Below are 22,967 nucleotides of genomic sequence, written 5' to 3'. Positions count from 1 at the left end.
TGAAGAATGTCACAAGAACCGTGAAAGCAGCAGCAGCAGCATGGAAAAAAAAAGCGACTGCCACACTTTGTTGCCTTTTCAAGTTCTTCCAGTGACCTCTGACAGCTAATGTGTCTGACCTCCACCATGAGTGCTGCTTAAAGGCTGGATTTATATGAATCCCTGGTGCTTCATTGATTATAATGTCTGACATAGCCAGACCTCCACTGCGCTGTGTCAGCACCTCAGAAGGTTCTCTGCCTGCGCCCATTATCATTCTGCTATAGAGGAAGGAAAGTAGGTCTTGTTTGTGTATTAAACCAATCACACCTGTTATGCATGCACAGTGCCAAGCTCAGGATACAGCGACATGCTAAAGATACAAGTCGAATCTTTCATCCAATTCTTTATCAAAACCTGCCATATTCAATCCGCAGATTCCAGCTCTGAGCTTTTATATTTCCCTTAATAAAGGGAGAAACTCTCGCAGGATTAGAGAAGAATCACACAGCCAATGGGAGGCTTATACCTGCAGCCTACGAGTCGGACTATAATACGACTGGCACACATGTCCGTTGATTGATGATTAAAGGTAATACTATAGTGCCAGTATGCATGGCGGGAAACTGAAGACTTTGACTAAAGGTTTGAATACTGTCAAAAAGAATAAGACTCTTCTTCCTCTTCCATATCTCCCGCTTACAGCTACTAAGCTACTCGCTCTTTCTCGTTTCATGTAAAAAAAAAAAAGCCCAGCACATGCAGTGCATTGTAAAAAGGAACAAACAGATAAGTCATAGGCAGTGTGGTGAGCGGAGCTGAAGCAGAGCTTAAAGAGATGCATGTTCATGTGTGTGCATCAATAAAGACCAAGCCAGCATTCATGCATGCGTTATTGCAGTATATTTGTAAAAAAACCTTTGCCTGAAGCAAATCTCTTTTAGCAGATGTTGCATTTGGCAATGCTTTCTATAAAGTATGTGAAGTTGTTCAACCAAGGTCAAGCTGTTAAGTAGAATATTTCCATGTTAAGTATCATACAGATACTTTGTGCTCTTGTTCACCTTAACAGAGAGAGTGTACTCTGCATTTAAATGAGCCTTGTTTGTTTGGTTTTTTTGTTTGTCTGACTTTTGGCAATATATTACAAATTCTAGACTTAGATATTGAGTTTTCACGTGAGATCTTTCCTCCTAACTCTGCTGCAAAGTAAAATAAGTCCTTGAACAGATTGCCGTGAACTGAAATATGACAATCACAAAATAATGCATTTTATTTTATGGGAAAGAAGCAAGGTGCTCATATTTCTCAAATTTAATTACCAGTAGCAGCCACAACCCACGGGGATTTATTCCCAGCTATAAACTCGCTGGTCAGTCCTCGCCCTTGTCAGCATTTGGTAGCATCCAATATGTGAGCAGTATTTTCTTCATTTTGTAAATAAGTAAGAGCATTTTGAGCTGTGAAGTTCCTGATTCAAGCAAACTGTTGAGATTAGATGAGTTGATTCATTAGCTTGTCAAAGCATTACGAATAGTAAAATTCTGAAGAACTGTGGGTCCAAACTGTCATTCTATCTATCTATCTATCTATCTATCTATCTATCTATCTATCTATCTATCTATCTATCTATCTATCTATCTATCTATCTATCTATCTATCTATCTATCTATCTATCTATCTATCTATCTATCTATCTATCTATCTATCTCATAGCAGATAGCTCGCTAGATATAGCATATATCTATCTTGTAGCAGCTAGCTAGATCTATCTGTCTGTCTATCTGTGTGATAGCAGCTCGCTAACTACAAAACTAGCATGATCTATCTATCTATCTATCTATCTATCTATCTATCTATCTATCTATCTATCTATCTATCTATCTATCTATCTATCTATCTATCTATCTATCTATCTATCTATCTCATAGCAGATAGCTAGCTAGATATAGCATCTATCTATCTGATAGCAGCTAGCTAACTACAAAGCTAGCTAGATATAGCATCTTTCTGTCTGTCTGTGTTGCACAAACAATTGATTGATTTCACCTGGATTTCACCTGAAATGTGGGCATGGGAGCTGCACACTGATAGCAGGTGGATTTAATTAGATTAATATTATACTGTAGCTAAAAGGGATATTTCAAAAATAGTGAAGTCGAGTCATGTGATTTATCAGGCTGATAAAAATCAGCCCAAAGGAACACCTTTCACAGATAAATCTGCGTCCGCAATTATGCTTGTTGGTGTATGCAGAAAACCACCACTTTTGCTATTTTGTTTTGAAACGATGTGATACAAGTTAGGTTACACAAAATAATAATGATCATGTTTATTTAAACAATATTTATTTATTTTTGAAAAGCTAAAATAAATTAAGTAAGTAACTAATTTCATCTTTTGTGAAGATTACTGAAGAGCTTTGAGGACGTCTCACAAGAGTGAAGTTAATTATCACAGAAAAAAGAATAGAAAACTATTAACACAGACACACTCTGAATATACTGCACGTCTGTGTAGTTTCATTGATACAAGTTAAACTCTACTCTGAACATGTTGTTGTTTTTAGTCAAAAGAAACTGAAGAATGACTGAAGCAGCGAAGGATAGAAAAAATATGCAAGGTCAAAATGGGCCAGGGTTTAGAGGTGTGAAATGTCTTTTTTTTCTAAATCCCTTTTCACTCAAAAGTGATGGAAGCCCACACAGATGCACCGCGTGTCAGAGAGTGTTGGTTATTTCACATGTCAGATTTTTTGTAGCTGAGTTTCGGTTGAGCTTTCCTCTCTGGATTTGGCTTCTTTGAAAGTGGTCATGTTGAAAAAAGCTTTTAAATATTATAACTTCACTTCTCTCAAATGCTCATTTAAAGGGCAGAACATCTTTTTTTGTCTTTGTTTGCTCGTGTTTCAAGAGAAACTCCTAATATTTCAGTGATAATGACAAATTGCAACAGTTCACTTAATTTAGAATTTACAAGAATGGATTTATTATCAACACAGAAAACAATTTCTCCTCTGCTCCACTTTCATTGTTCATCTATGACACAAACATTGCATACAAACCAAATTATTTGCACTCTAAATAAACACCCAGTGGCAATAAATACATAAATCAGCCTTTCAGCAACCCCCTTTCCTCTGCATGACATCTTAAAATGGACTTTCCTTTAACTCCTCATCTAACCCGTTCCACAAATCACACATATACATTTACAGATACATTAACCATATCTGAGCACAGGGCTGATACGGTAGTTGTTAATGCCTGTGTTTTTCACAACATGTGGTTGCATCCTGCCTTCTTTGAGTTGCTGCATGGGGACATAGCATGGTTTTGCTTGTTAAGGATGAATCTGATCAGATCTGCAGTGAGGTGGCTACCCAGAATGCATTGCGTGTTTTGACAAAACAAAGATTGCGAAACAAGTACACTACAAATTAAGTATTTTCTTTGTTAATAGAGATATAAAAATGATGAAAACCATTGTATTATCTTAGTTTAGGCCCATATTATGGATTACTGACGTCATTGTTGCGTAACATTTATTTTTATTTTACGATCTTTTGTCAATAGCCGGCCGGTGTGGACAAGCGATCGTTTGCTATGGTTTACTTTTCAATAAGCCGTGGTGTGTGGTAACTGTCAGCTGAATATGTCCGTGGTTGTGGTATTTGTATGAGTATCATCTTATAACAAACTGACAACCTAATAACTTGACTGACAAACGGATCGTAATAAATAATCGTGACGTAAATGTGTTCTTCTTCTTCTTTTTTGGAGTTGACAGACTGGACGCAGCTTTCGCGTTATTCTGCCCCCCACAGTCTGAAGACGTATCTGCATTTAAGGGGTGTTCCATTTCTAAGTGACAAAATAACCCTCAACACTTTTTTGAGGGCCAGTTAAGATTAAGGGTTGAGTTTGAGGGTTAAGATTGAGGGTTAAGATAGGAATTGGAATTGGCCCTTAAACTCATACCAACAGATTTCCTTTGTTTTCATATTTGCCTGGATACAAAGGCTGTTTGTGATTTACTGCAGGATTTCAAGGCACAGTCGAAAAGACAAGAGTGTAATCGGTGTGGGCTTTAGAGCTACTGCTTTGTTTTTTTGCAGGTTTTCTTAGTTTTGGCATGCACATGGGGCAGTTTACATCTAAATTCCCCAGATGTGCGAGTGTGTGAGTGAATGATTGTTTGTCTCTTTTGGCCCAGGCTGCAATGGACTGGCGACCTGTCCAGGGTGTACCCCACATTTGGCCCTATGTCAGCTGGGATTACCACCAGTAGTGCACCAGTGACCCACATGTGGAGGACAAAGCGGTAGACGATGAATGAATGAATGAATGGATGTAGGACAACTGGGGTCAGTGTCTCAAAGTTCACGTTGTCTGCAAAATGATGAATTGCACTGAACAGGTCGGGTGTAAGTTCGTGCCTCAGGTGGAGCCTTATAAACCTTTCGAGGTCTGGAAAAGGAGGGTGACGGTGCAGTTTGAGCATCAGTATGGGTGCATCACTGGACCATTGTCATGAAGAGGGAGCTAAGCTGCAGGGCAACGTTTTCCATTTGCCACTCAGTTTGTATTCCAACCCTCACCTGTAGTCCTGAGCTCTGGGTAGCGAACAAAATAATGAGACACAAGTGGACAAAATTAGTTTATTCCATTGGGTAGCCGCCCGGCTCCGACTTAGAAGTGGGATAGAGTAAGGAGCTCAGACGTCTGGAGGGGATATCGGAGTAGAGCTGCGATACCTTTGTGTCTAAAGGACCCATCTGAGACCATTCAGGCAGCTCAAGTGTGCCACCTGAGATGGAACCCGAGGAAAGACCCAGGACATTCCACAGAGATTTCACATGTAATGTGACTGAGGAACCGCAGGTAAACTGCAAAAGCTTTGCTGCATGGATGGATGGATCATATATGGCTTTGTCGCTTATTTAGAACAACTAGTTTGGCTGAAATATAATCAAATTCTTGTTGATGTTCTTCCTTAAATTCTGCCCTCATATTGTATAGTTTTTTTCTCAATTTTTTATCTATCTTTACTTTCTCTTTGAAGAAGCTAATACAAGGCCAATGAATGCAGTATTTTTAAGCCATGAAACGGCAACATTTCTACTCCTAGTACTAGTACTTTTCCTACATACAATAGCATCTAAATCTCTACAGCTCATATTTGGAGGCACAGGTGACATGTACAGTAAATCCACGGGTGCTGGAAGGGATTCAGTTTATTAGACTCCCCACATGTGTTTTACATCGTCTATCTGTCTGTGGTGAAGTAATACTGTGTTTTTCCGTACAAACTGATCTTTTGGGTTCCTACATTACAAATGTAGTTAGTGAAACGATGCCACCTATTTAGTTTGCTACCAATGTTGAAATAAAAAAAAGGAAGAAAGAAAAGGGAAGACGGTTTGTTCATGGTTGTCTGGTTTTTAATAAAAACGCATTAGATGCAGTGGAAATCGGAGATGAAGCAAGACAAGCCACCTGGAGGAAAAACTACAACTAATTAAATGTGTACTTGAGAGATAGTGTTTGTTTTCAAAAAAGGGACATTTTCATATCAGGCCAAAAGTGCAATTCTATTTTAAATCTCCATCCCACTGACAGTTACAGAGCCTCAGAAAAACATAGCAGCTGCAATTGTAAGAGATCAGTTTTGATTACTTTGAAATGTCTTTGGGAGGATACAGTAGTGTGTTTCCAAGTTTTGCTCTGCGCCCCCAATTTACTCATATAATTACTACATTCTACTCATATAGAATGTAGGAAGACAGGGTCGGAAGAAATATTCCTCAAAGAGCCGTCTGTTTTGACAGCACTTTGGTAGTTTTGCCTCGTATTTTTTCAATATCTTGACGTGTTTTATGTTTGAAAGCAGTAAAAAAAAAAAAATCCCTATATGAACATCATAACCAAAAAGCAAAAAACTATTTTGAAAGTTTTTTGATGGACGCATTCATTTTGCTCTATTTCATTCAGTAGAACATTAGAACAAACCATCTGTGTGTTAGAGTTCCAATAAATGTATTATTGGAACTCTGCAAACACTCAAAGATCCCCTGGAGTAGGCTGAAAATGCTCCTACCCCCTTGACTCCTATGCTTGCACCATCTGTTTTTGACTGAATCATTACAATCAGTTCATTACAACAATTTCAGTACTTCCTCCAAGACCCTGAGCACAGTGTCCTTCTGACACAGTCGCTGGACTGACGGGGCTCGCCGGTAGCGATCACAGGCTTTCAGCAGTGTTGTCGTAAAATACACAACTCCTGTGTAAAATATTGAGATTTTAGACATTTCCCTGGTAAATGTTGGCGATTATCTAGCGACGTTGCGCATGAGTATCGCCTCAGTTCGCTTGGAAACAGCTACTATCGCTAGCAAAATAACCGTGCCGTAATTATGTGCCCCGAGCAGCGCGATATATCAGCTATTGACGAAAAAAGTCCAGTATCGCACTTTCCTCATGTGAATTCCCACTAAGTGCTTCGCCGTTCCAGTCTTTCAAATATTGCTCTTCGTGCCCTCTTGACTGCTGATCAGAACGCGTGGAACACCCTTGCCCGCTCATGATAGATGGGGCTAGTTTGGCCTTTTGAAAGGGTATATATCACATTAAACCAGGAGTAATGAGGAAAGCTCCAACAGCCAGGTGTTTGACTGATGCTAAGTGTACGCTCTAACTGATGCACATGGAAGTCAAAGCATTCGGGTCGCAATGATTTCCAATGCACATGAGTTATTTTGTTAGTTGTTGTTGTTGTTGTTGTTTTTTGATTATATAATCATCAACCAAGACACTAATGCACATATTACCACCAAAACTGTAGGCGGAGAGTAGGAAGTAAACATAATGATGTTGAATGGATATGTGGTGTCCATTGACCTTTTTGCTGACACTGTAGTATTCAGACAACGCCTTTGACTAATCTTGCGCTCAGATACATCTAGTGTAGCGATTAATCTTCACCTCATTTCATGCCGTACAAATAAATGACCTCTTCAAATGGTACACCGTGTCTCTCGAGTTCCACTTTGCAGCATGGAAGCACTAGTTCCAGACCGCAGCACATTCTGTGGAAAAGGAGGAATATGCAGGCAGCGAGGGGAGGGAGGGAGGAACAGAGAGCAGAAAGCAGGTATAGAAAGACTATTCACAAATCCCTGCTGTCATTCGTTTCTCCAGTTATCGTCGGCTGTGATAAGCTGGCACTGTCTTATCTTAAACCCCCAAAAGGCCAAATGGTTCATCCTGCGGGGAAGAGAAGGAAATGAAATGGGTTTCACCTCGGAGTTGATTTTAGGGGCCTCAATCCTCCCCGCAACTTGCTATGTCATTATTATTATCAATCGTAGCACCTTTTCACCAAGGTACATCACTTTCATCAGTTTAAATCTTGGGACACTATCATCGCCAAGTGCTGGAGTTTCTCAGAAGTCAGAGAGGGTCCCATTTTCTGAAATACACACTTTCAGGTTTAAACCAAGGCAGAGGGAAAGTGCATCACATTTCACTTTGACTTCACTGCACATTAGTGTGCATCTTCAGTGTTTTTTTGTTTTTTTTTACTCTACCTTACAAAACACAATCTGTTTTTATGCCTAACTCTGCTAGTCTACCAAAAAAAAAACCAAGATATTAACATTTGAAGACTACAGGCTCTAATAAAATATCCAGTATTCCTCACAAATAAGGAAAGGTTGGGGAAAATATAATGTGAAACATTGTGTGTGTAGCAGAATAATTTTTTTTTTAGTCTTTCATTTCTACACCATTAATCATCTCAGAACTCTTCCGGATTTATCTTGTGATCCTTTGGAGGCTGCCCAACCCCTAAGTTGTGACCCGCTGGACCGTAACTGAATATAAAGTAGCATCAGTTAACACGAGCTCCACCTCAGACAGTTACAACAATAAACTGCAACTTCTGCAACAGTCTGCTGCAGGAGCCTCCTTTTGTGCGGACAATGACTCACCTTTGATGCTATTTAGCAGATGTTATGCATGTAAATATGTATAGGGCTATTATGTAATAGCCCTCTTTCGGAATTGTCCATCTATCCATTTTTCTACTGCATTATCCTCCACATTCAACCATTCACTCTCACACCTTAACTACCTTAAGTGTCCAATTTACCTAATCCCCATATTGCATGTCTTTGGACTGTGGGAGGAAGCCAGAGAACCTGGAAAAAAACCCACACAGACACGAGGAGAACATGCAAACTCCATGCAGAAAGGTACTCAAAGCTACTCAAACCAGGGTCTGCTTGCTGCAAAGGCAAGAGTGCTTACCACTGCACCAACCGTCACAACCATCTCTTTTGGAATTATTTTTCACAGTATCTTGATATTTCACATACAAAAAAAAAAAAGAAAAAATCTAATGCAATATGTTGAGAATAAGGCCAAATGTATGTAAACACTCATGTCTTCACCCTGCTGAATATGGCAGCATATTCCCTCTGGCAGTGTTCACAGCAGACAGGTGGCCGAGGGGGAAGGCTCAGATTGTGTTTGCATTGGAAGCAATGGATATGCTCTTCCATATCCAAAATAGAGGGAGACACACACACACACACACATTCACACAATTTCGCTTTCATTTTGTTCAGAGGACTTGTTAAAAGTTCTTTCAAATTCAATCAGTAAGAAAGGCAGGAAATTGAGTCGAGGGGCAACGTGGTGTGAATTCATTACCACATCATTGCTGAGGTGGCTGAAACGCTGTAACTCGGAGAAGCAATTCTGGTAATTCATCTTCTCCTGTCATTGGGCATTTATTAGGATGTTTGCCGAGATCTGGACTGCACATGTGGAGGACCGGAGCAGAAAATAATATTGTCACTTTCAATCACCTCTGGCCCGCGCGTTTCCGCACAAGTGATGTGCCTCTCTGCCCAGAGTGGACTGTCAAAAATTATCATTTACAACAAACACAAGCTCAAGATGTATTTGTCCACGTTACAGCTGTTGGATCTGCTCGACGGCTGTGTACTGAGTTATTGATATGAGCTACTCACTATCTTGGAAATGCACGAACAGACAGACTGCAGAGACAGTGCGGGATCTTGGCAAGCATTTTCAGTAAGTCAGTAAGATTTACTCTCGACGGCAATGTTTCCCCAAATTTGTGACTCAAATCATCCCAATATATGTCGTGAAAGGAGCAAATTTGTGCATAATGTTAAACCTAATATAATTTTGAATTGGGAACCAAATCATTTCCATTATAGTGGCAGATCATCAATAGGAGGCACTATGTGTGCTAGGGTAAATATTACCCAGTCAGTGAGTAAAACATATAATCTGCAATAATAATGTACATTTAAAGTGATGTGTTTCCTGCCCGGGTTCCAGAAATCCCTAGACTCTCATTATAAAGCTACATGCAGGGTTTGCTTCCTCCTGAATACAAGTGCTTTGTGTTGAAATCACACATGACTTGTGTTTGGAGTCATGTCAGACACTGAAGCGTGGGGGAAAGGGAGAGCGACAGAGGAAGGAGAATTCAGTAAAGTCACTAAAAACAGCACTGTTTGAGAGGAGCACACTGCAGGAAAGAGAGTTTAACCAGCCGTGCATCAAACAGCTGCTGTTTCCAGCTTGTTAAACATGAGTTATTGCTGTTGTCGTATATCCGTCATACCCAGACACTGGGTCAGGAACCACGCACACATCCCACGATTTGGGTCAGGACCAAAGAACTTTATTGAACTTTTCCCCCAGCATCTCATTTAAGATGTGTTACAAAACACATACATAAAATAAATACATATGCATACTGTTTCTATCTAAAATGTGCAGAATAGGTGGCAATAAAAATTAGTTTCAATTTCAGTTGGAAATGTTATATATTATGCACAAATTTGCTTCTCTTTAACCCTTTAAAGCCTCAAAATGCCCGTCTAAACTTTTTTTCTTTGCTTATTTTGACCATAAAAGGGACAGAGTAAGTGCTTGTGCCCATTTTTTTCCAGAATGACATTCAATATCTAGCAGTTATTTACATGCATGTAAAAAAAAAAATAAAAAAAAAATCTGATTTTGCATTTTAAATTTTAAATTTGAAAAGTGTAAAACATATTTTAATCAACATTTGTTTGATTCTTTGCCTCAATATTCAAAAACAGGCTTCCTGAATCAGCGCAAGTGAAATTACCCATTTCCCATGATCACCATTTCGGACAGCACAAATCATAGTGTAGTTACGGTGCAGTTTGCAGTTTCTCAATAGTTTTTAATAGGTGTCATTTTAATGTGGAAGTTCTACTTTTTTATCCATAATATCCAGTTGAGTAGTTTCATTAAAGTATAAATACACTGGCATGACGCACTAGGGCGCCTTGGCACTACCTACTGGTGTAACAGCGCATACACACCGAAACCCCAACTGATGAGTTTGTGTGTAAAAACTCGCGTCTAAATCCATCCAAAAGTTATTTCGATAATTGATTCTACGCCATTGAGTGAGTTACCGACTGTGGCTAAAAACGGAGGACGGGAAACAATAATGAGACTTTTCCTCTGCGGATTCATCAGCTCTTTTCACACTTTTATGAACTTTATTGAATCAAACTTTTGCTCAGCAGCATGAGCTGCCTGCAGTGTGAACAAATTGAATGCCAGTAAGAACTAAATAACTAAATTAGCAATTAATGGCGCTTGTTCAAGGTACAGTGTCTGGTTTAAAAAAAAAAAAAAAAAAGAAGTAAAGAAGTTGTTCTTTAAAAAGGAACAACAACAAAAAAAAATACTTTTCTTTTGTTTTGTCAGCCTATTTACCACAAGGGGCCTCTTGGAGTTGACTTTCAGGAGAGGAACGAAAGACAGAGAACATGAGTGAGAATCTAACAGTGGGATGTTGAAGAAGCGCTGAGGGAGAGTCTAAAACACTCACCTCAACACTCTTCAGAGCACCTGCAGTCTCCCCCGTGGTTTGGAAAATCTGCTGTTGTTCATTGTGTTTGAAGTGGCTCTTAGATCAAACAGTGAGCAGCTTCTTTCTTTTTTTTGATCCAGTTAGACTCAAAGGGTTGGGTATACCCTCCCAGGCTCCCACATATAGAATAATATAATTGCAGTTAATTCTAAGAGTCCTATTGTTTTAACTCACTATTTTGTTGACGCACAGTGAAGCTTACCAACGCACTGACATCCTCTGTACTGTAGTTAACGCCTCTTGAAACAAAACTTCCTTTTCTTTCCTTTTATTTTCTTTGCAGTACTTTTAATGGATGACATTCGTTTCAAGTATAAAGCAGTTACCGTGTTGACAGCAGCTTCAGCACAGTTCCTTTGGAGGTCTTATCCAGGAATGATTGCCTTATTTGTTTCAATCTATCCATCCAATCTAGCCTCTTTTTCTTCTTCTTCTTCTTCTTTACTTAAGTCTCATTTTAACCTTGAGCTGATTTCTCAAAACGGACTATTAAGTTAAAAAAGAGTAAAATTGAGTAATAATTAAAAAACAATACATGTTTTGCCTATAGAGCTCATGGACATCGATTGACTAAGTTTGTTTACACCTCAGGAAAATAAATGGCACCAGTGCCGGTTTCAATCTGTCAGAGTTCACTGGACACTTTATTCCACAGGGATTAACCAAGATATATATATATATATATATAAGCATAAGCATAAGCAATTTTAGAGACTAAATATAAGTGATTCCTAAAAGTTTTCATGATTATTACTCAGACATCACCACCTTTTCCTCATCCGACTGTGGAGAACGCTTGCACATCACAATATAAACATGTAAAGATAAACATGATTAAGTAAATTAGCAGTGGATTCTGGTAGCTGACATGACATGATCACTACACAAGTCCCATCACGACACTCTTTGGTGATCCAGTAAAATGCTGGACGTTTGCTTGACTCCAAATGTTCCTGCATCCTAGGGCACAACAGCTATCCACCATCTTCAAATAGGTTATACATATATATATATATATACACAACATCTATATATATGGATTTGAACGGTGCGGCTTCCTGTCAAAATGGTTTTGTGTTATTTTACCCGTGCACATGATTTGCTGTGAACGTTTACAAAGTCTGTCTGTCCGTAAGTTTCAAATCACAAGTAACTGGATCGTTCATCTTTCCCTCAGGCGCATTTTATCATGATGATAATTATAGAGATTCCTCTGGTGGAACTTGGGATGAAATGTATACCAGGGTATGAAAAAAGAATAATAAATTCAGTAATTAGAGTCACCTCATACCACTGTATTTAATGTTTAAAGTAATAATTGTGTTACCTTGAGAGCTTATGTTCTCAGGTGGCAAAAGTTTGAGAACCGCTGGTTTCAGCAGCTTTTAAAATGCTATAGTTGCTTATATTTTATTGCAACATTAAACTTTGGAATCCTTTGTGAAACAAAAACATTCTTTCATAATTGAACCATAACTAGTTTCTATTTTGTCTTCGTTCGAGCGCGCTCCGATGTGTCTGTCAACCGCTGGTGCGAAGAGTGGCGACTAAATACACTTGTTTATACAAATCATGGGAATTACCGCCATGCAACATCATTTCCTTTTCTTGTTAGCGCAAGAGTTAGGGCCTGATGAGGAAATTCAAGGACATCTGTTACAGTGTAACACACAGCAGGATGCTCGGGCCCCTGGAGAGAATATTGCAATATTGCAATAAAACAACCCCGCTGAATTTTTTATGAGCTAGCTCCAGGTGTGGGTTCCCAAAAAAAAATGATCACCACATTTCACCCTGCCAGTGTCAGCGTTGACAGAGAGCTATTATTCCCCAAAACAGGAGCAAAATAAAATCAAAACAGGAGGCTACACTGCAGCTGCAATCCCCCTGTGTCTTTGTCAGATCCCTTTTCTTTTTTTTTTCTTTTATTAAATCAAATGGGAATGAATCCAAGTGAATTCAATTTAGGAAGATTTACAGGCTATTTACTTTTTAGGCTAGTTTTTCCTTTTAATATCATCACTATTAATCAATGCCGCATTGTGGTAATCTAGTGGGCCTCAAACACAACCCTGCAGCTGACAGAAGCCTCTCAGGGGATTCTGTGATAATGCAGAGTAATAAGTACTAAGAGCTCACTAATCACTTGGCCACATGATAAGACTATTAATCTTGCCTCTCGTGCAGCTCGGCTCCAACGGACCACTGCCTTTTGCCAGAGAAGGAAATATTAAAGACCTCTAACACAGCAACCAATCACTAAAGCCATAAAGCATCCTCGCGCCGATCCATAGATGTCAGGAACCCTGTCCGTCTAGCTCCAGACGCCTGGACAACATCCTCCTCAACGAAGACGGATATGATTCATGGCGCCGTGTCCACTAATTCGGCCGTATGCCGATAGCTCAGGCTGCGGCGCTGTCACAACAAGTCATCGATTTTAATTCCCCAATTCTAATCAACATGTCTTTAGTTGACCACCTGATCGGGGCGAGTGTTCGAATGCGACGCAGGGTCAACTGACGGCATTTATCGGCGGCGGAGGCATGTGCCGGACCATGCTGTGAGCACTGAGCGCTGGGAGATCCCGTTCTGCATGACAACATACGACAGGAAATGCACTCTGCCTACCAAGCAGCCATGAATACGGGTTGTCATAAAGCACATTCATTCCACTGTGTGCACTAATATCGGATGTGGAGTTTTCTTCCCTTACATCATTTTGATGTTACAATAAACACACACATGCACTGGTAATAAAAAAAAAATACATAAAAAAACAGTGCAGCCACAGCTGATGCAGCTACTGTAACCTCATCACATGTAATAAGACAGCGATGTCCTCACATTGACCTTGTCCTGTCGAACAATAGATGCACATTCAGCCGAGGCAGCACAGAGTTCGCCACCCTACTTTTCCTCATCTCTATCATTTAATTCTACTCCGCCTGATTTAACTGCAGTACATTTCATCACGAGCAATATAATTCTCACTCGAGCACTTTAATCAGGGTCAGGTGAGGATTTGTACAAATTTGGTGTGGCCTTGGAGTTGCTGGAATTCACGGTTCACATTAATCAAGGAGGCTTCTCTACACCCCCCCCCCTCCAACCCTCCCGCTTACTATTGCAAAAATATGCAGCATGTACCCAGCATATGCAGTATTAATGAAAGCATGCAGTCTTCCCATCTTCCTTCATTAACCAGTGATGCTTAATCTTCAAATTCATCCTCTAAAAACTGCTTCATATCTGCCCGTTCGTCCCACCTCTAAAGCAGCATATGGATCTCACAAAGAAATTAACTCTGATGAATCTACAGTGCAGAAGCAATCATGAAACAGCGAGGTAACTGCGTGGAACTTCATCTCGCAGTAATGACTCACCTATATATCTTGTATCTGGTGGAGAAGCCGAGCCGGTTCTTGTCCACAAAGTCAATGTACTCCTGGGAGTGATGGAAGGGCCCCTTATCAGAGAGGAGCCAATCCAGGGGGCCCCCGGGCTTGTCATTGGGGAGGCTGGATGTTGTCGTTGCTGCTGTCGCTGCTGCTGTTAACACGGACTGTAAACACACCCAGCAGTGGAGGCTGAGGCTGATGACTCCCCATAGAGCCATCAGAGATGGAGGGGAGCGAGGGAGGGATGCTGGTGGTGGTGGTGGTGGTGGTGGTGGTGGCGGCGGCGCTGCTGCTGCTGCTGGTGGTGGCGGTGGTGGTGGTGGTGGTGAAGGGCGTTCAGCAGCCCAAGCCACTCGTTGTTAGCTGGCTCCTCCACTGGGAAGAGCAGGGGACCTGCATCACCCGAATGCCCCCTGAACACCTAAAGAACACATAGCACAGCTAAGGATGCAGCGATATACAGTACAGGGTGGCAGTCGATCACGAATGCTGCTGACTTACAGAAGAAATAAATGATATCAAACTTTAAAGGAGCAGCGCGTCATGTTTAGTGACATCTAATGGTTAGAGACTGCAGATTGTGACAAAATGGAGGACTGGAATTACAGTGGCCTAGACAAACCAGAAAGGATGGATTTCTACTTTGCACTTTTTGACAGACATCCCCTAATTAGTATCTTTAACTGTCGCAAAAAAACGATGCTTCAGTGTTCGACTGATGATGCTTAAATTGCAAATTTGTATTGTTTAGTGTGACCTATTTGGTGAGCGGGAATTATTTTTTAATCTAACCTAAGGTAATCGTACAAGTGGTATATTCTAGAGCGTCTAATCGTCAAATATTTTGATCATCGATTAATTTGAAAAGATTTTTTCATTATTAAAAGAAGATTTCTGTTTGTTTTAGCTTCTTAAATGTGTATATTTTCCTGGTTTCTTTGCTCCACATAACAAATAATTCATTAAAACTGAGTCACTTTGGTTTTGTGACGTTCGATAAGATCATCATTTACACTGATCAACGTTTTTCTGACATTGTATGGACCAAGCAATGAATCTATAAATGGACAGATGAATTTATTTCAAAAATAATTGTGAGTTACAGCTTAGCCTATTCAATCTCTGCCAAAATGTTGCACCCTAAACCTGGAGTGAGAACCGGAAACAGCTCTTTGATGTGAGGATTTGCTGTGTTTCTGTTTTACATCATGTGCGAATTATTCCATATCTTCAGGTACTAGACCAAAACAACAACAACAACAACAAAAGAGACATGTATCAGGAAAATGTATTTCTCTGGAATAAAAAATAATTATTTCTTTCTTACATATTCTTCCGAGGAGTTCTCATCTCTGTGGGCTTAGCTGTCGATGTCGAAGCCTCACTTTGTGATGATTTACAACGATTCTCTGGTATAAACGTCACACAGGACAAGTGCTCCTCAAACTGGTTACAAGTTACGATTCTAATTGTATATTCATCCCTTTAACGCGGTGAATAATTGGCTCGGCTGCCATTGTCAGATTTGCACTCGCGTCATAGTTCAGCCGTGATCCGATGCGACGGCAGCAGATGATCTATTGCAGTTTGTACTCGCGACACAAATCAAAAACACAGACATACAACTCTTTTGTTGATAATATAAACAGTCCTTGCTCCTGTGTGTGTGTTATCAGAGCGCCTGCTGTTCACAATGTTGTCCAGGACTCACATTTGTCTTCATAACCCTGTCAGTCATCTTCACCACAGTGTGTGTTTGCGTGAGTGTGTGTGTGTGTGTGTGTGTGTGTGTTCTTTAACATATAACCTTGTGAGGACCCCAAAAAAACTTAAAAAACCACAGGAAAGCAAGGACGGTTTAGGTTAAAGTTTAGTTTTAAGGGTTGGGGTAAGGCATTTTAGTTGTGATGGTTAAGGTAAGGGTAAAGCTAAGGGGCTAGGGAATGCATTACGTCTACGAGTGCCCTCACTAAGAATGCTGTACATAAATGTGTGTGTGTGTGTGTGTGTGTGTGTGTGTAGGAGGTTTGAGTCCCATTACAGTAGCTCAATGACAAGCTGTCAAGTTTACTCAGCCATATGACTCTATATATATGTGTGCATGAGAGCAACATATCTTATGTATGTACCTTATATATACTCTATATTATTCCCTAGAGGGGTTCTTGCACATTAAAAACAAGCAGTTTGATACTATATTGTTGTTTAACTGCACTGCATAATATTGTTTTTATAACACCAGAGAACCTGCAGCAGGTTATTGAGTCTCGGTGACAAGGTCAGTGAAAGAGAGGATTGATCCCGGTGTGTCTGCAATTGAGTTTGATTGGCAGACATCCAGTATTTCTTTGTGGCTTTAAAAACCAGTGGTGGGACAATACAAAGACTCATTGTGCAATAATACCACAAGACGTCCACTAGGTTCAATGCGTGACATTGACAAATATGACTTGACCCTTCCAATTTAAGCCTGCAAGCACCAACTGTTCCCATCCCAACTGTTGGTGGTGTGCTCTTGATGAAAGAGACTGAAATGACTGGTCACCATGTCACTGTCGGCAGTTTGGCGGCTGAATGAAGAGACTCTCGGACGATGGGGGAAGGAAACCTCGTCGTCTTAACTGAAGACGCAAGACGACTATGACCCCGGACGAATTCCGAGAACCTTCACAAGACTGGAGGGTGTAACCATGGAAACTTGCTTGTGGCAAGGAGAGGTTTGAGGAATTGCTGCTACATGGAATGGAATGTGAGATGGAGTTTGCACGTATGGAATGCCAGACTGACTTTTTTTTTTTTTAATGAACATAACCCTGGGCATGTACCAGAATGCCTATATGCACTCTTAGAAATAAAAGTGCTTGTCCTCATAGGAGAACCCTTAGTGTTACCCAGAATCTTCTTAAAACCCCTTATTCAGGAAAGGGGTTCCAAAGGGTTCTCTGGATCAACGTGGTTCTTACTGGAACCACCAGTTACCAAGAACTGTTGAAAAACAAATGGTTCCAGGTAGAATCTCAGCATTGTATAAGAACACTTTTGGAACCATTATTTCTAAGAGTGTACTGTATGAAATGGCTCTCCATGGACACAGAGCAAATAATGACCTGGTCCTATTGAACTTATCCACAGGCTTTTTCCTTATCGTGCTGTCAAAAAAAGCACATTTCCTCCAACTTATTCAATCCCGTTGTTTCAGTGATCAGTTGGTTTCTGAATTGGTGAATTTGCGCATTCAGTTTTTGAACGATAACCCGTTTTGTAGCCATACATAAGGACTCATAAGGAAAAAAAATATCCCACTTTACATGACTATAGTACAGCTTCCTAGCTTGCTTTGTTATTCCTTTCCAGAGAGTTTCAATTCATGTGCAATGTGTGGAAATTCCTTAAATGTCCTTCCTCAGCAACACATTTTCAACATTTACTGTCTTCCCTTATCCACATTTTAAATAACAATGGAGTAGAGCTGCAACTAATGATTATTTTCCAGGGTATCCGCGGGGTCTTAAAAAGTCTTAAATCCAATAATTTGAATTGAAGGCCTTAAAATGTCTTAAATTCTCGTAAAATCTCATAAATACAGTTTTGAAAGGTCTGAAAAATCTATTAACGTTACTTTTATTTAAAAACATGCATAAACTTCAGTCTCGCTTAATTGAAATGTTTCTATTTTTGAGGATACCGGTAACATAACTACAACACGGAACTGAAGTAGGCCACCTGTGCTGCCTGGTGAGAATTTATCGAGCACCACTAGCTGGTGTGCTGTGCGCGCGCCATGGTGTGTTTCAGCTTAGCATAGCAGTGGAGAAAACATAATGAAAGCCCACAGCTAAGCTGAATTGCAAGTTCAACGATTTGTGGCTCCAATTTTCCTTCATGTCTTTTGTACTTTTTTGCCAGTATGGATTTGAAATGGGTCTGAAATTGTATTCATTATGGTCTTAAAAAAAGTCTTAAAAAGTCTTAAATTTGACTTGTTGAAACTTGCAGAGACCCTGTTTTCATAATCGATTAATCTGTCAATTATTTTCTCGATTCATCGAGTAATCGTTTGGTCCATAAAATGTCAGAAAAACTCTTTACAATCCCCGTACTGAGTGACGCTTTCATTATACATTTACCTAACTTTGTGTTTTCTGATGATGTAATTCATGTGTCTCCATGCCCACGCTGCCCTGTGAGGTAAAACAGACATAATTTGACGTTTAACACTGCTGTTCATTTATCCACATTAAGAGACAGACATAAGGATTCATTAAGCATGTGGGTGGACTTAATGACGTTATTTAAATTTATTATTTATTAATTCAAAATATTGTATAATATAGCAGGTATGCTGTCTGTTTGGATCTCATTATTCTTGAAACCTCAAAACCTTTTCTCAAGTCCTGTTTGTCAGAGGGGATCATGGCAAATCTCAATAAAAGGTCAAGAACATTTCATAAGTTACTTTTTCAACTACAGTTTTTTTCCTCTTTTTAGGCAACTCAAGGTTTTCACACGGACAAAACATTTTAATTGAGCCTCAACAATGACTGTGTCTTCATGCTTTTAAGTCTCAAGTCACGTTTCAGAGCAGTCAAGGGGAAATGAACTCCCAAATCGTAATTACTGGGAACAGACTTTAAGGATTAAAATAATATAAAAAAGAAATATGCTCTTAACCTAAAAGAAACACAATATTTCCACACACTTATGCAGAAAGCAGCAGCATATTTTTCTAGCAGTGTTCAGTGGACCACGGTGGTGAGAATTACGTGACACTGTGACACCTACACAGAAATGTACAGACACATTTTGTGCTGCTTTTATTTTGACAGTGATACAGACTGAGCAACAAAGGGCCTGAGCTTAATGAGACTGCAACTAAGGTAAATGTGGGGAGCAAAGACTGCAGAGACAGCTGGGAGACGGCGCTTTATGAGAATGAGGTGATCTTTGTCGGGGATGTTGCTCTGCAATGAAACGTGACGTAGTTTCACTGACAGCCGCACATGGACGGTACGTTTTAAGCCTGCTTTTATTATCAACTGGAATCATCTTTAAAAAAAATAAATAAAAAAAATAAAGGGACTTAAGAAGAAGGTCAATAAATGAAATTAAAATCGCACCAACAGAACCAGAGAGTCCGTACATGTCCATGATGTAGCTCAACGTAAGGGTGTTGATCTATTACATCACAGACTGGAGAAAGTTGAGATAGTGGCTTCTTTAACCCTTAGTGCTCATGCGGCATGGATCTGTGCCACATGTGCATGGTAAATTGGATAAGTTTATAGGTCATATATTCCAGGGTTCCTACCCAGCTTGGAAAAGTATGGCATTTAATTTGAGTAATTTCCAGGTCTGGATAAATATGGAAAAAAGGTAAAAAAAAAAAAAGTATGGAAAAACGTTAGTGTTGTTTCCAGACTATTATCTCACTTTCTAAAATAAAATATATGAATATATACAAATCAAAACAAGTTACTAAAGCAACATAGCCTAACCTGTAGATGATATGAAACTAATCAAGCGGCTGTAGAATGGTGTTGGGTTACCATGGTTACTGTGACTGACTGCGATTCTTATTTGTTTATTATTTTCCATACGTGTCGTCGAGCCAGCCACCTATTGTCGGTCGATGCAAGTTTTCCGAGGGCTGGCTCCATGAAAAATGAGTGAAGGATTTTAAAACCATTTATTTACATAAAAAGCATCTAACAGTTGGTATTCAGATGTTTAATATTGACTGAAAAATCCCCCGAGAAGTCTGGAAATTTGAGTTGTTGAAAAGTATGTAATTCTGAAATGGAAAATGTGTAGGAATTCTGATATTCGGGCTTTAAAAATTGTGAAACTTTATTTCTTCTACTCTTTTTGTTCATAAAAAAACGAGCCAAGCGAACTTTGAACTGTGACGTATTTCCAAATTTCACAAATTCAATCCAGTTTTAAACATTTTAAGTACTTGTTCAGCTCAGGTGTGTTTATAGAGTTGGTGAAAATGAAAAAAAGAAAGGATATAAGAAACTCTATATTGCACATTCCTATAACCTCTGTATATACTGTATATGTTTTAACATAGTAATGGATAACAAAGCAGCCAACAATGCTCTGTGTGCAGGGTTAAGCTGTGTTTATCTTACTCTTGTCTTCATCTTCTGTGTCCTGTGGCTTCTTCTATTATTTCTGGGTCAAAGTCTGAGGCTAGGAATTGTGGAGCATGAGTAACCACAGCCATTTTGGCTCTTGTTGAACACACACATGCAATAGTAATGTTATTCCTCAGTGGATTATCTGAGTGTGTTAGTCAGTTTAGTCAGTCTGATTTTACACTTTTCTGTTCCTAATATTGCGAGACACTTAGTCCGATCAGTGTTAACCCACAATTAATAATCAGCAGCATGATCACATTGTGCCTGGACTCATTTACAGTCTCTTATCTCAATTCTGTTTTATTTTGAAAGTCACACATTATATAGATTCAAGCCCTGATCTAATGAATTGTTTAGCATGAAGCAGGACACGGGGCGCCACGACGGTGATACAATCCCACACAGCGATGCAACAGATAGTAAATGTAGGGACAGGAATTAAATTACCCAACGATGAAACTAAGCAAACCACTCAGCCCCTTGTCAGCGCTCCTTAATCTTATTTTTTTTGCTGTTGATGCAGTTAAACTGCGAACGGTTCCTGAGGCAATATCTGCTCTCGTTGCAGCAGCGTTGAATACTTTATTCGCACCGAGACGGAGAGACCTTCGTCTTCCCCCCGCCGTCGCTCTCTCATCTTCTGCCGCGCTTCCCCCCTGTTCGAGCTGGAGTCTGAACGTTGCACTTCTCCTCCTCGCGCTCTTTTGCCTTGCTGCAGCATGAAGGGCCACACGCAGGCGCCGCTTTGTGTCTGATTCACAAAATCCAGTACTATGACAGAGGCCTTGGGGGGGGAGGGGAGGGGAGGGGGCTACAGTCATATAGTTGAGAGTTCTAAGTTGTGTGTCTGTGCTGCAACAACACCTGAGAGTCTGTTTAGAATCCAGAGTGAAGCTCAGAGAACACTTTAGCTGAATATTGGAGGTTAAAAACCTGACTTGCTTTACATCGTGCGTGCTGTGTGCAGAGTGACCTTGCTCGGAGTGGGCGTGTGAGGCACGTTAAATATCACAATACAGCACTGAGGTCATATGCAAAGACTTCTTAATCCTATCATCCAACAGGCAGCTTTCCAAAAGCTGATGCAGAAGAACACTTGCCTTACTCTCTTTCTCTCTCTGTATCCTGTTGCTCACCTGCTTTCTTTCCCCATACCTCTCACGCTCTGCTGGCTTTTTGTCTCTCAACCCACTCTCTCTCTCCTCCTCTGCATACTCAAACACCTCGCCTGTCTCTCTGTGTGTGTGTGTGTTTGTGTGTGTGTTTTTGACACACTGTCTGTGACAGTCCTCTCTGTAAACATCCACTGCTTTCTGTCTCCGCCAGCCTTATAATCACATTATCGCCCAAACAAAGCCTCACCGTAATCCTTTGTTGTCAGCCAGCCTGGATAATATCAGATACATGTCATTCTCACTTTACAAGGGCATTCTGTTACATTCATCCCCCCATCCTTATGCAAACATCGCTTTCCAAAAAAAAAAAAAAAAACCTCCTCCTCCTGAAGGCACAAACCCAACCCCTCAACCATAATCTGGAGAACAAATCATGTGTTGTGTCGTACAACAGGAAGGCTTTTTCAATTTGAGCACCAGCAAACACCAGGGCTCCAGTGGATCCATTCAAATATGATTTTGAACAACATGGGCCAGCAGTGACCCGAGGCTGTTTGGGACTTCTGTATAAAATGAAAGCTCACTTTGTTCCTGCGAGGTTCCCTCAACGGGATTGTGAGAGGAGCGCAAATGTTCAGATGTAATAAAGAGATATAAGCATTCCCTGAATAGGCAAATGCCAAGAATAATATCAGCTTAAGTACAGTTGTGGCCAATCGTTGAGCCACCGCAGCCCCCTTTACCAATTACCTGTGTTGAATTTAGCTATCAAGTGACGGCGGGGTCTCACTTGCAAGATTATGTATTCGTATTGCGAGGCATATTCTCCAAACCACCGAGGTAATCATAATTTCAAGTTAAATTTTAAAAAAAATGGTATCCATAGGTTCTTCAGGAACAACCTCAAGGTTCAGGAAAGTGGAATTGAAAAGTCAGCATGCACAGTCACTTCAGGCACGTCACGTGACACACACTTATTTTGTTCATGCCCTAAGAATGCCCCTCTGCAGTGGCTCCTCGTAGTTTTGAAGAAAACATTGTGTTTATTTTTATTTTATTCCCATGTTTTTCACACTTTTTCTTGTCGAGACGATGATATTTCTGTGCATCACATTCAATGTTGACGTCAAATGCGATTGAAACACCTCCCAAAAGCCATTACCGACACTTAAATAAACTTAAATAAAGTCACTTTGTACATGAAGAAGTAGACATTTTGGAGTCCTGTCCTGTAGTTCTTTAAATATAGTATATATGTATATAAAAAAAACTACTTTATACATGATAATATCTTCATTTTAAAGGGATATTTCACCGATTTGAATGTGGCTTTGTATTGCTAGAACAGCAGTAGTATTTTTTAGAAAATG

General features: G+C 40.0%; 1 protein-coding gene across 1 annotated transcript in view; it reads right to left on the bottom strand.

The window, feature by feature from the left end:
- The window catches only part of brinp3a.2 (bone morphogenetic protein/retinoic acid inducible neural-specific 3a, tandem duplicate 2), a gene marked incomplete at both ends in the record, with an annotated part of 37,801 nt that extends 23,244 nt beyond the window's left edge, over nucleotides 1-14,557 (bottom strand). The window contains one exon of the mRNA XM_083888538.1: nucleotides 14,325-14,557. Coding sequence (XP_083744664.1) covers nucleotides 14,325-14,557 — 233 coding nt within the window. The remainder of the gene's footprint in view (nucleotides 1-14,324) is intronic.
- Between the last annotated feature and the right edge of the window lie 8,410 nt (nucleotides 14,558-22,967).

The sequence above is a fragment of the Microchirus variegatus genome (assembly GCF_963457635.1).
Source record: "Microchirus variegatus genome assembly, chromosome: 4".
NCBI lineage: Eukaryota > Metazoa > Chordata > Actinopteri > Pleuronectiformes > Soleidae > Microchirus > Microchirus variegatus.
Note: the sequence above shows the minus strand (reverse complement) of the source record. Positions and strands in the feature narration are given on the sequence as shown.